The sequence below is a fragment of the Ascaphus truei genome, chromosome 6 (assembly GCF_040206685.1).
Source record: "Ascaphus truei isolate aAscTru1 chromosome 6, aAscTru1.hap1, whole genome shotgun sequence".
Taxonomy (NCBI): Eukaryota; Metazoa; Chordata; class Amphibia; order Anura; family Ascaphidae; genus Ascaphus; species Ascaphus truei.
Genome location: NC_134488.1, coordinates 79,657,816 through 79,672,110, shown reverse-complemented (window position 1 = coordinate 79,672,110; position 14,295 = coordinate 79,657,816). Strand labels below are relative to the sequence as shown.

The 14,295-nt window shown below is 41.0% G+C and overlaps 1 protein-coding gene across 5 annotated transcripts in view; it reads right to left on the bottom strand.

The window, feature by feature from the left end:
* Positions 1-14,295, bottom strand: part of TP73 (tumor protein p73) — a 177,207-nt gene that overhangs the window by 21,736 nt on the left and 141,176 nt on the right. For all 5 annotated transcript variants that reach the window (XM_075604905.1, XM_075604904.1, XM_075604907.1 and 2 more), the window contains 4 exons: positions 12,443-12,629; positions 10,985-11,100; positions 9,512-9,621; positions 7,945-8,087 (listed from right to left, as the gene is read on the bottom strand). In XM_075604905.1, coding sequence (XP_075461020.1) covers positions 7,945-8,087; positions 9,512-9,621; positions 10,985-11,100; positions 12,443-12,629 — 556 coding nt within the window. The remainder of the gene's footprint in view (positions 1-7,944; positions 8,088-9,511; positions 9,622-10,984; positions 11,101-12,442; positions 12,630-14,295) is intronic.

Genomic DNA, 14,295 nt, shown 5'->3' with positions numbered 1-14,295 from the left:
TTTGACACATTTTTTTTGTATCTGGGATTGGATAACAAAGAACTATATTTTTATAAGGAGTGCTGTGGTCAAGTCTCCTTCTTTCCTGCCTGTTCCAGTCATTTGGGGGAGACTACGATGGTCCAGCCCATTCCCAGTGAAAGATAAGTGCACTAAAACCAGTGGAATGGAATAGGTGCTACTATCACACTGAATAGAGAAAATATAAAGATAGGCACACTGAAAAAGTATACAAAACTGTGTCTTTTATTGACTCAACATTTCGACGGCCCTCTGGAGTCTTTCTCAATAGCCCTCTTGAGAGAGTCTAGAGGGTAGTTGAAATGTTGAATCAACAAAATAGATTTTTGAACCACAGAACGATATTGTCTATTCATTTTTGATTATTAAGCTCAGCTAACACGGTACAGATATATATATATATATATATATATATATATATATATATATATATATATATATGTTCTTCAGTATTAGGTGATACCATTTTTATTGGTCTAACAATTTATGTCATAGGACAAGCTTTCGAGAGTTCTCCTCTCTTCTTCAGGTCAAGCAATACTGATATACAAAGGATTCAATGGCTAATACAGTGTAGAGAGAGGAAAAATAAAAAATAAAAAAAAACAACAGATATTTCCCTACCTTATCTACAGTAAATATCTGTTGTTTTTTTTCCCCTCTCTCTACACTGTATTAGCCATTGAATCCTTTGTATATCAGTATTGCTTGACCTGAAGAAGAGAGGAGAACTCTCGAAAGCTTGTCCTATGACATAAATTGTTAGTCCAATAAAAAAGGTATCACCTAATACTGAAGAACTCATTTATTCTGCACTATCGCAACTGGACTAACACGGCTATTTTCTGCTATATATATATATATATATATATATATATATATATATATATATATATATATATATATATATATATATATATTATATATATATTTTATTTATTTCTATCCGGAACCAAAGATATTTAAAACCAGAGACAGAACATAAAACACAGACAGAGCTCAGTTTTAGCACATCCAGTGAAACTCATACACGGTACAGTGCCTAAATATATATGTATAAATATCTATTAAGTAAAATGGTCTTTTAGTTTGACATTTTTGGCCAAAATTGTTGTAAGCCCCTCAGCCAACTGCACGGCAGACCACAATTCAAGGATCCCTAACGCTAATATAAATTCTTAATAACCTGTGTAATAACAGGAAGAATGATTTATAGTAAATCCGTCAATATTAGTTGACAATGGTTAAAATAATAAAAAAATATCACAGGGCAAGAATATGCACATTCACAAACTAAATATTGTATCATTACTAATAACTGACTCCAAGTGATGACTAATCAGATGAGTGATTGATTAAAATAATTTATCCAAGTTACAAAATATCAGTCCTCCATTCCAAAGGGTCATATAATCAGTCCCCAATTCCAAAGGGTCATATAATCAGTCCCCAATTCCAAAGGGTCATATAATCACAATTTCAGTGAATCCAGAATGTGGAATGAGTCCAGTATTTTCTCAGTCCACCAGTCACCCCACATATTTAGTGTTTAGGGGCACAATAGTTGGTATAATTCCTCAAAAAAGATATTGATAGTAGCACCTCATAGGTCCATTTGATAACTTACATTTCAGAGTGATATTTCACATGCTTATGAGCATACATATATACATATACAAAGTAGAATGGTGGTACTCCAACTTTCAAAAAATATATATTTATACTGTGTGCTCATTTGCATGTAATTTCCCAGAATCCCTTGCTGCAGCGGAAGCACTGTATGCTAGGTGATAATGGTGAAAGACAGGGTTTCAAACCTGTCTAAGAACTGTGAATGTGCTCACAAGTGATCTTTTAATTTGATATATATATATATGGTTTGGTTCGCTTTTCCTTCTACCTCCATGTTTATAGTCATCAGCGTGGTATTTAGCAGTTGATTAAGCTTCCTTTAATGTAACATCCCATTCAGCTGTTATAAGGGGTTGCCACGTTACCATTAGTGTATATAGACACATCAGTCCAGCCCCTTTCCAATACCCTTTGAGAAAGTCGCCCGAGTGTGACGAAACGCGTCAGGGAGCATCATCACGCAAAACGTACGGACATTACGTCATCACGTGTGCGCATGAACGGGCCGGTTCGTGCGTCCAACAGCACAGAGGCCATCCAGCAAGGAGATTCTCTGAGGATTCCAGCACGATTCCGGTGACACTTCTCTCACGCCCTGAACATCCTGATGATCACGGATCCTCTATCATCTAGAGACTGACGGTCGTTTGAGCGAAGTAAAGATACCGGATGGTGGTGATATCACGAAATGCTTTTAACTCTTTTACCCTTGTGAGTGTAATTTCCCCCCCCCTCCCCCTTCCCATCATTAAATATACAGTTTTATAATATGGGGCGTGCGCTCTCTCCTCTCTCTCTTCTACAGATTCCATAGGATGTGGTTTATCCTTTTGAGAGCAGCCAGAGACCCCTTTTACCCACGTCACCAATTTCATTGATGAACTATTTTCAAAGTAGAAAGGTGGGATAAATCCCAAAAAGCGGCGCTCCAGCGAATGAGATACAGCAATGTTGTTGTATGTAGATATTCAAGGTATGGAGATAACTATTGCAATAATTGTAGTATTGGACCCAGTGCATTAGCAGTAGTATATAGTCAATAGTTGTCTTATAGTGAGGGACTGTTTAATGCCTATTGGCACCTCACAAGACAAAAAAAAACCTCTTACCTGCTGCACTGTAGTGGTCTACAAGTCCCTCTTGAATCCATGTATAGGGAATTACAATACTCACTGGTTGTTCACTCCATGGTGCGTGCGTCACGCAGAGTAGATACAGGAGAGCTTAAAATCCAAAGATTTTGTAGCGGAGCACAGCTGAGGAATGGGGCCAGCACCAGCAATAGAGAGGTTAAAAATATATTTATTTAAAGCATGGTTTTAACACAGAGGGGAGACAAAACAAACTCTGACGCGTTTCAGGCTATGCAGCCCTTTGTCAGCCTGAAACGCGTCAGAGTTTGTTTTGTCTCCCCTCTGTGTTAAAACCATGCTTTAAATAAATATATTTTTAACCTCTCTATTGCTGGTGCTGGCCCCATTCCTCAGCTGTGCTCCGCTACAAAATCTTTGGATTTTAAACTATTTTCAAAGGACTGGTTTTCACTTTATTTTCTTTTTGTATATCATTGTATTGTGTAAATTTTAAGTCATTCATACATTCATTAATTTAACATTTCATTTTTTTATACACAGGCACAACACAATTTATTATGCTATTTTGATATTAATATCACATATATTCATTTCATCACCATTAATACCTATTTTAGGCGCTGCTTTTTCTTGTTTTGTTAGTCTCTCATATATATATATATATATATATATATATATATATATATATATATATATATATATATATATATCAAAAAATTGAGTGCCCTAGGAGGGTGATGTAAATTTGGGTAACGTGGCTATAGCTGTTCTAGTCCCTTGAGGCAGATAGTGTAGGATTCCTGTGGGGGTTAGCCTGTTAACCAGTCCAGAGACTTCAGCACAGGGTCTGTACTATGAGCGGCCAAAAGTGGGAGACGCCCAGTACTTAGGAAATGCCAAGTACACTAGCCAGTATCCAGAAAACACACCACAGAGTGCTTGTTATGAACCGTCAGCGAGTGCGGTGTACTAGGAGAGAGTTCTGCCTAGCCTGGGGTATGCCATGCGTTATATTCACTGGTTAGAGCACTACAAAGTATAGTAAGTGTCTAGGAACGAGTTGCACTATAGGCACTGAGAGTAGTGCTATCATGGGCTTAGAGGGCTCATTAAAGATGGCGGCGAGAGATACATGTGCTCTGCGGGGCATGGAGGAGGTTAAAATGGCGACAGCAGCGTCATTCACTCCAACGCGGGTTGCAGCCGATCCAAAATGGCGATTCCCGCCGAGCCTAGATCACGCACGTGATGCGTGCAAGCAGGCTGTGAAAGAAATGTGGCGAGAGATGTGCAGGGGTTTGGCGCCAAACCCAGATCCCCAGCCAAAAGGAGAGAGCGGCGCGAAAGCTGAAACCACGCCCACCTGTGCAGTGACTGGCTGACAGACGAAGCCATGTCACGTGAAGAAAGAGAGCGTGCCCCTCCTCTTGTTTCCACAAGAGGGAGGGGGCACACCAAGAACCAATCCGAGCAGTCCTCCCCAAGCGGAAGGAGGGACAGGAAGTGAGGCCGAGGAGCTTCACTTCTGCTTGACTGGTGATGGAGGAGGAGCTAAGAGCGAGACCAGCAGGCTGAGCAACTCAACCCCCGCGCAAAAGATGGCTGATCTAAGTGTGACCACGTATGAGTTTCCAAGAGGCTTCCTGGTTGTGGAGGTTGCTGGCCGAGAGTATCTGCGGTGCCTGTGCATCCAATGCAGGACACCCGGACCGGCCCCCAGTACAGCGGCACGGTGCCCACAGTGTGGCACGTTCTACTTATGACCTGTCAAGCCATGGCCTATGATCCAGACCCCGCGATGTGCCTTTCCAGCAACCCTGATCGAGGTAGAGGAGGCGGAGGCGAAGGCTGCTCTGGTCCCATATGTCACCCCTGAGGTAGGGACCCAGGCCCAGCCACCAAGAGATGTCCCGGCGGAGAAGAACGCGACCGCAGTGCAGGTACCGGAGCGGGCCCGTTTCGTTCCAGTATCCACTGGCGGTGCCGCAAGGACTCGAGGTGATTCCCAAGTGGAGGAGCCGTTGAAGTCCTCATCAGATGAAAGAGACAGCCTGTCATCGGTGGCGATTCGCCGGCCGGCGAACCACCCCAGCTGTAAAGGAGAAGTTCCACTTACCTCTGAGATGGAGCAGACAAGTCCGGAGACCCCCCGACGGTGAGCGCTGGTGCGGCCTGAACCGCGTAGAAGTTCCATGGCCGTGGCGACTCCCAGTGCGGCGGAGATGGGATCCGAGACGGCTCCGGAGGAACCGCAGAGTATCGCCAGACAGTGGAGCGGTAAGAGGACACCACCACCCCCTTATTCCCACCAGGCAAAGGAGGAACCTATGGAGAGAGAAGGGCTTGAGGCCTACCAGCCCGTCCGCGACCCTGATGGTCCACCACCGCCCCTTCCGGTCCTCGACGCACTTCCGGTGCGAGACCACGGAGCGGATGGAGATTCCGCAGCGACTAGCGATGACGTCACTTCCGGGTCTGACTGGTGCAGAGGCCCGGAAGCTTTGCTTTCTTCCCTGAGGAGAGCGGGGTTGGAGGCAGAGTTTGAAGAGTTCAAGGCTCAAGTAGCCAAGAGAGGAGCCCGAAGTGCTGCCGACAGAGCAAGTAAGAAGCTACCCACCGGTCATGGCGTCGCCCGACTTAGAGACACTTTGACGGACCCTGTTGATCCCATGGTCACCACCCCTAGCGCCATTGCCCCGGCCACTGCCCCTGCCCCGTCACGTGTCATGCCACCGTGTCCTAGTGGGAGTAAGCTGGATAAGACGCCCAAGTATTCCACTAGTTGGAGGGATTGAGAAATAAGTAATGAGGGTTCTGATGGGGAGATACCATTGTCAAGTGTTGTACGTGTACCTAAACCCACTGTGTTTAATCCTGTTCCTAGAGGTAGGGCCCGAGGGTCCCAGACTACTGCAAAAGCGGGTCCTGAAAGTCCAATAACACATAAAATGAACCCCACGATTATTAGGAATGTCATCAGAGGTAGACGCAAAGGCCCCCACTCTACCGAGGCAGAGACATCAGGTGTATCCTCCAGAGCAGAGTCCGAGGAAGGTATGAGTGTGTCATCATCATACGAGCACCGAGATAAATAGTGGGCACCATTATTCACAGGGTATCATGAGGGGATGGACCGCACCAGATTTGTGTTGATCAAGAAAGAGAAAGTAGATCACTGGTGGGATGTAGGCACCTTTCCTCCACAGGAGGTTGCCGATGAGCTAGACAACAGGTACCGAGATATTGTACAAAAAGTTATTACCCCCAAAGGCTCCTCCATTCTTTATGATGATGTTGCCCCTGAAGAGCCACAGTTCTGGGTACTTCCAGGCAAGGCTGGGAACCGGAAACTGACTAAGTTAAGTAGGGCAGACAGAGCCATAGTGGCAAGATACCGGCAATCTCATGGCTATGAGTTTCCGTATGTGCCAGAGCCAATAATGCAGGAGATTGAGGACCAGAGAGATACCTGGCTCCGAGAAGCAGTTCTTGAGTATCTAAGAACCAAGTTTGGGAAAACAGATTACTTAAGGGAGGATAAGATATGTGATGTGATCAGAGCTTGGAGTACAGGCAGGAATATCTACATGCACAATGTCCTGTACAGACCGGAGAATGGGCCTGTACAACCCTTTTATGTTACGACTGTGGATCACAACGGGCGGGAAGTGAGAAAGCCTGATCCCCGTCATTATTATTGAAGTTAGGGTTCTCCATGTTGGGAGGTACCCAATGTTATGTATTCGCCATCATGGGTGTGACAGTCAAGTGTACATATACTAATCAATTCTGTTTGTATATTCACAGATTGTTTACCTGCAGGATGGTACAGCAAATTAGGTCCAAGTGGGGACCATTGGATTCCACCTGAGGGAGAGTGTAGCCCTGGTAAGAAATGGGTCTATAGTTCTATCGTCCTCCTGGTATAATCCCTGGTAAGGGCAGGCTGCCAGGAGATATCATGGGTTTCCCCCACTTCAAGCACTTGCCCTGAGTGGTGGAGGTAGGTCACCTGACTCTGTGTCAAGGCAAGAGACACAGGGGCGGTGCCTGCTGATATCATAAAAGAGCAGTGCACTTCCTATTTAGTCTGTCTGTCTAGTGTGTGACAAGTGTGAGTTAGTGAGCTGGAGTTACAGTTGCAGAAGGAGAGTGATCAGCTCATGAGTAGAGCTGATCCAACCATAGTGTAGGGAGGTGGACCAGTACCTCTCACCCTGCTTAGGGGATGAGGGAAGAGTTAGCCCCACTCTGGATGCCCTCAATCCAGAGTGGTGGCAGGGAGGGACCATCCTAAAGGAGAGCAAATCTAAGTGGATCAGACACCCTGTACCTGTCTGCTCCTGCTATGAATAAAGACTGCTGCTTTTAAAGAAAGACAAACCTGTGTGAGACTGGAATCTCTCATCCCTGTGTGGGAACTCTCTGGTAAGGATTCCACCCCGCATTCCTGGGGCTTACTAAAGATGGAGGCGCTGCACCACTGAATGAGAATGAAGGCATCCACCCCAGAAACCTGTTCCTGTTATCCCCCATGTCATCGCGGGAGACTCAGGCCCTCCTGTTGCCAGCAGGTATGCACCACACAAAGACATGTAGCTAGACCCAAGTACACCTTAGGGTGCCCAATCTGCGATTGGCTCAAGGAGTGGGGGTTACAATTACATGAAACATTAATTAAGCTTGTGATAGAAAAACTAAATAAGTACATTTTATGAAATTTTGCATGTGTTACGCGCACCCCCGTGCCATAGGTAATATATTATGAATGGTATTTGTGATGTAATGAGACTTCATATAAGGAATGATTTATGGTCAAGGCAAAGTTATGCTGACTGTTACATGGGTCACTTTGTCACTGCACCCAAGGTTCCTGCTCCTTTTTACTCAATTACAACTGATTTGTTTATAAACAAAAAAAAAAACAATATTGTGTTGTTAATGAATGACCACAGTGTTTGGGTTAGATTCCTCTACTGCACACTGCATTGTCCTTAAGATGTTTGTGTTTTGGTAAGTTACAACATTGAAAGGACCTCCCAAACTACTAATTAAACTTCACATGCAGGTATGAACTATTTTGCTTGTGAGGAAGCCCATATACATCATTGCTCTGAAATACCAAGGAGCGCTTCAAGCAGTGCACAAATTAGATCTCGTTGACATTTTGTATGCAGAATACTTATTGATCACTTACTGCGCTTGTTTACATTTCCATTTTTAGCTGCCGTTTCATTCAATGCCTGCTGTTCCCGGAAGTGATCTTCGTCAGCTTTCCGATCTCTGCCAGGACAGGCACAAATACGACCTTCAAATGACCTTCTGCCCAACACCTGTCCACTGGATCACAATAAGAAAAATACCAGCTATATTTCCTTTAAGATGCATTATTCATTCATCACTATAAAAAACGTGCCTCTTGTTATTAAGGTTAGCTCTCAGGTATAAATTAATATTGAATACGCATGCCTTTGTACATTAATGCTAAAGTTATTCATTTTTATTAGTAGCGATAAGCAAAGTCAACTGTTACTAATCTTCTACTTCAATGTAGAGTTTGGCTTGGAAGCAACAAATGTGAAATAAAGTCAATTCATTGTTGTGGCTGGAGCTCAGAACTGGCTAAACTAGAAAAGTTTACCAACCATCTTAATGATTTTCTGTATTCATTAAGAGATACTGTAAATGGGTCCTAGGTTCCTCACTTTCACTCTCATTCCGTTATATGTGAGCTTAAAAAGCAAACATGACCTTTTTACCCATTTGTGCAAACATGCTGCCCAACCTGATCTTCCAACACCAGCTTCTGTTCCTAATTCTGCAGTGAAGTCCTGGGTCAATTGCTATCATGCAATATCACCTTAGGGGACATTAAGCCTCACAGTTTGGTACTTCCAATATACTACCATGGAATTGTAAATATTGATCACAATTAAATTATTAATTGTAATGATTATTTCCTCTCTTGCATTAATGGTGCTTTTAAATTTAAAGTCCATGCCAGTGATGTACCTGGGTGCCCCAAGTTGCTATAATAATGATGCCCTAGCAGAATGGCATTTCTGCAAATTTTCTACCACATATGCATTTTGTAAATGTTGTATTAAATTAATGGTTGACCGAGAGTAAGGGTTATGATGATTATTTTTGCACTTTTTGAGAATTACCTGCACTGCCTGATTCTCAACAGTTTTTTCTCCATTTTGCCAAAACTTGTGATTAATTATCAATAGAACAACTAAAACATTCACTAAATTCCCAGTTGTCATCTTCTAATTTACACATCCTATGGCATTCATACAAAACATGTTCCTCTTAACCGTATGTGAACTTCAGCTTTGATATCTTATTGAATTAATTTTTTTTTAAATAGCAATCCCTAAAAGCTCCAAGAAAACTTAGGGTGAAAATGTACTGGGGGCTCCATCAATTTGCCACATTGTAGGCAAAATGTGATCTGTTACATGCATGCGTTCAACAGATAAATGTGTTTTTTTTAAGTTCCCTGAACTTAATTTTTTTTTCAAAAGTCAGTATTTCAAATGTGATTTATTTATTCAACATAAACAGAGTTGAGAGCAGATCTGAGTTTTGTGTACTTGGAATTTCACAAAGATCATACTACTATAAATATTGATTATAATTAATTTTTTTGTTTTGTGCAGAATTCTTAGTAGTAAATATGTTCAAACAAAGGTAAACTTACAAGATGAAGCAGTTTCTAATGTACAGATGTACTAAAGGAAATAATGAAGCCAACTCACTCTCTTGTCTCCAGAGTAATGATGATAAGAATAGGACGCCTGTTCATTCCTCCCACACAACTGCTGTTGCACATAAAGTTATACAGGATCGTGGTGAACTCTGTCCCAACCTGAAGGTGTTAAATATAGGAGAAGGTGTTTAAGCAAAACCCAAATATTCCAGAGGACAAATAAAAAGATGTCACTATGGTCAGTGCTCATACTGTCAACAAGGGTTGAGAAAATGCTATGGGCACATCGTTGCCAGATATATTGCAGGCCACAGGATCACGTGAGAACGTTATACGTTATAAATGCATAACATGGCACTGCGTCCTTTAAACAACATGTTACTAGCTTTGTACTTATTGCATTAATTACAAACGTGCAGTCACTGGCTTTGATATTACCTCAAGCAGAGTACAATTGCTTAAAAAAAATACTTTGGGTACCCTATACTCTTTCAAAATTGCATTGTTCAAAAAAAAAATGCAACTAAAGATCACTTTATTTTTTATTTTTTAAGTAGGATGATAAATAAGCAGAATACACAATAATTACTGTGCAACAAACTCAAACTTATATGTAACCAAGTGTGTCAACTACAAAGTTAATGTTACACTTGACATAGAAAGCTACAATATACCGTACAATGTACTGATTCTGAGTTAAATCCCCCGTTTCTTTTTCTTAAAGTCATTTACTGCAAATATGTGCTGCAGTGTAAATAAGGCAGATAAAATGTGTGCTGTCGTTTTGTAAAGGTGATTGTTACAAAATAATACCGTTGTACACTAGGGGGTGCTAGAAATGTGTCAGTGTTTTTTTAATTTTTTTTTACCATGGGTCTATTATTAATCTTTTTAACTTAAACTTTGCATTCTTATGGATCAAATACTTTATAATGAATATGTCCTTCTTATAGGGAACTTTCACAGGACACAACAGGCTTATTTATTGGAACATGTTATTAATGGTTGCTTACAAACGATAACACACGTATACAGGGGTCTCAAACTCAGTCCTCAAGGGCCACCAACTGGTCAGGTTTTATGGATATCCCTGCTTCAGCACAGGTGGCTCAGTCTTTGACTTTGTCTGAGACTGCCTGACCACTGATTGAGCCACCTGTGCTGAAGCAGGGATATCCATAATAGGTGGCCTGTTGCTGGCCCTTGAAGACTGAGTTTGAGACCCCTGAACATATAAATAATATTAAAAAAAATCTAAGGTATTTGATTTGCTGCATTTTTTCTATCTTTTAGATGCACGCTGTAGAATGTATTATTCTCCTATTAAACAAAATGACCACATGGATATGTCATTATTTTGGCAAAAAGGTCATCAATATATTAGAGGTTTACTATAATGTGCATTATCTATTTGATATTGCTACAGGACTACAATGAATTTGCCAGAATAGTAGCAACCGCCTAATTTCTATTCACATTAATTCTCTCTATACAGTACACGCTTTAATAATGAGGGAATTACCTGTGGTGGTTCATAGGGTACCATAACATTTTGCCTGCCAGTAACTGGGTCATCCACATATTGGGATAAGTTATTGCCTTCCACTCGGATAAGATGGCTAGCTGGCGCTGTTTGACCTAAAAAGAATCAGTACGACAATTACATGATGTATGCTGAGAGCCAAACCGAATATCAGTAACGCAACTAAAGCTAAACTCAGTTTATCCTCTTTATACTTGGTGAAAATAACACCAGTATAGTAAACATTGTTTTTCTATGTACAGTATGTGTGCGTCATTTTATTTATATAGCGTCAACCGTGTATGCAGAGCTTTGCAACAATACAATCGGAGGCAAATAATGTGCATTACAAGCAATGGGAATAAGTGCAACAGGTAAATGACAACATAAGGCTAAAGGAGACCCTGCCCAAAGAGCTTACAATCTAAAATGACCCAATAAGCCACTTGGCAGCAAAAAGGATGTTTAAATGACTAATTGTAAAGAGAATGCATGAATAACAGCATGGAATCCCTTGAATGCTATTCGAAGACTATGAAAGTCAACTTTCCACCTAAAACAACGTAACCATCCAATTTTAAATACTATGTTACCACTAATGGATTTTATGAAGACCTTAGTTTTCCTTTTAGGGCTGGAGATGCGCAAAACAAAAAGCAATTTATTACAACTGGTACATGAGAGTAGCTTTTGGGAATGTGCTGTACCTGTATAAGATTTGTAAATGCGCTTAATAGAAGCACCGATCCCAACTGCTGACAATTCCTGTATACCCTTCATTTTGCCAATCTTGCTCCATGTCAACATGAGATTAAACACAAATCCTGATTTGTAAGACTATTATTGATCATCAGAATACAGTGGGAGGTAGAAAACACAGTCTGGACTAATACTTTAGGAATGACATGCCAGTAGGTGTAGGACAGGGGTAGCTAACTCCCAGTTCTCATGGGCTACCAACGGGTCAGGTTTTCAGAACAATCAATGCAATCAAAACAATCCCCTCTCCTATACACCAAGGGGTAGCCAACTCCCAGTCCTCAAGATCAAGTTTTGGATATCCCTGCTTCAGCACAGGTAGTGCAGTCTTCGACTGAGCCACTGATTGAGCCATCTGCGCAGAAGCAGGGATATCCTGAAAACCTGGCCTGTTGGTAGCCCTTGGGGACAGGGAGATGGCCACCCCTGGTGTAGGGGAGAGGGATTGTTTTGTGCTGCTGAACAATACGTTGTAGGCCCCTCTGGTAATTAAAGTGCTAAACAACAGTTGATGTCCACATGATACTGCATAAAAGATTAAGTCAATGATACAGAATATAAAATACTTATGAAATGTATTAAAAAAAAAAAAAAAAAAAAAAACACAACCCTACATCTATATATAATATGCACACACCTGAGTGGTACAATAGAATACATATCGTCTTCCTGTGTGCAAAAGACACAACCCCCTCTTACCATCATTAAAGTCACGTCCAAGTTCATGATTAGGGCAGCGTTTCACCACTTCTGTCACATGTTCTGCTTTCTTATAGACAGGCATTGCCCGTATAACTGTGCCAGGTGGAGGTGGTGTGGCTACTTTGATTTGAATGGGGCATGTCTTTGCAATCTGGCAATACAGCTTCTTCAGCAAGGGGGAATACTGAAATAAAGGAAGATTGCACTGTGAGAAACAAATGGTGCAGTTAACTTCAGTGTTGTGTTGTAAGATATCATGTACTGTACATAGTATTATGTGCCTAACGTGCTTTGCACCATCTATAAATAACTACACAAACAGTGCTATCATTTCAGCACCTAGATCTGAACCTGGAAACTAGTGAAGCTTCAATAAAGTACAATGACTACAACCATTATCATGGTGGTTTGGTCATACAGTAATTAGAAGTGATGGAGTCACATACTCCCTGCATCCCAAAAAGCAAACCACTCCACTCCCAAACCACTAATAAAATGATGTTGATATATATACTTAAATTCTGATTATCAGCTCAAAGACACATACCCAATTCTAGTGCTCCATATATAGGCCCCTTAAAGACTATAAGACCGTGAACTGGGTAGAAAAGGACGTTCCCAGCACCAGCCCGGTGATTCCAATTGACCACAAACCTCTTGGAGACTGTATTCAGAAAGAAAGATGGTAAACATTTGACGATTGAAATACTAGGAGGAAACCATAGTCAGGGAGGTGTCCATACAACGTGCTACCAGATGTTTATGGTTTGGTAATTGGGGGTTTAATTCAGAAGAGATAATTATGGGCTAAATGCTTTCCCTATGGATATCACTACTCAGGAAACATATGTGCAGAACACAGATATTGTGAGCTTAATATCTGCATTTCTCAGACAAAAGAGATGGGAAAAATACTTGTACTATTGGATTGTTAGAGCATGATATATTATTATAATGTAGCTCTCTAGAAAAAAAAAAAAAAAAAGATGTTACCCGAGTCCACTTTCCACGATATGACATTTTACAGCCGGCCATGACCATATGTGTATAAGTCATAACGTGTTATTTAAAGCCTCACAATACAGAACATTGCAGAAATGCAAATCTTTACGCGGAAATTTGATGCTGAACAAGTCCATGCTGATTTCTCAGCATTGTCAACTTAATTCTACCTCAATGAACTTGATCTGGCCTTTGTTTTATCCAAAGGTTAGCTTTACATTTTGAGTCATAAAATCTGGCTTTTATGATTTTACTACTTATACCAAGTACAGATTTTTTTTTATATATATATTTCATTAAAGATAATCCACAACGTGTTAGAACAGGCAATATGCCTTTAAAATGATCCCAAAAATTCACCTGGAGCAAAAAGGGCCTTTACACACCATTTGGCTCATCATTTAAATCTGCTGAGACAAGTTTGGAGAAACTGGATGTGAATGATGATAAAAAAAAAAAAAAAACCCTTGTATAGTATTTTTTTTATGCCTATTTAGAGGAGAGTGAGACATTTCACCATAAAAGGAATTTCACTAAAAATAAAACCGCTTTCAATACCATTTAAAAAAAAAAGTTATTTAAACCGTTATTATTTTTGTGTGGTGAAGAAACATAAAATATCCTCGATCCTGTGTAATGCGCTAAGACCGCTGAATGCTAAATGCATACTAGTTATTCACTACATCCAAAGCTATTTACAGACAGACTGTATACATGTATGAGCTAGGTAAATATAATATTGTGCTAATGCCAATCTGGGGAAGGAGATAAATAAAGTATTACAAAGTTGTAATATATATTTTATGCAAATGTAAATACAACTGTATGCTCATCTGCATGTCTTAGGC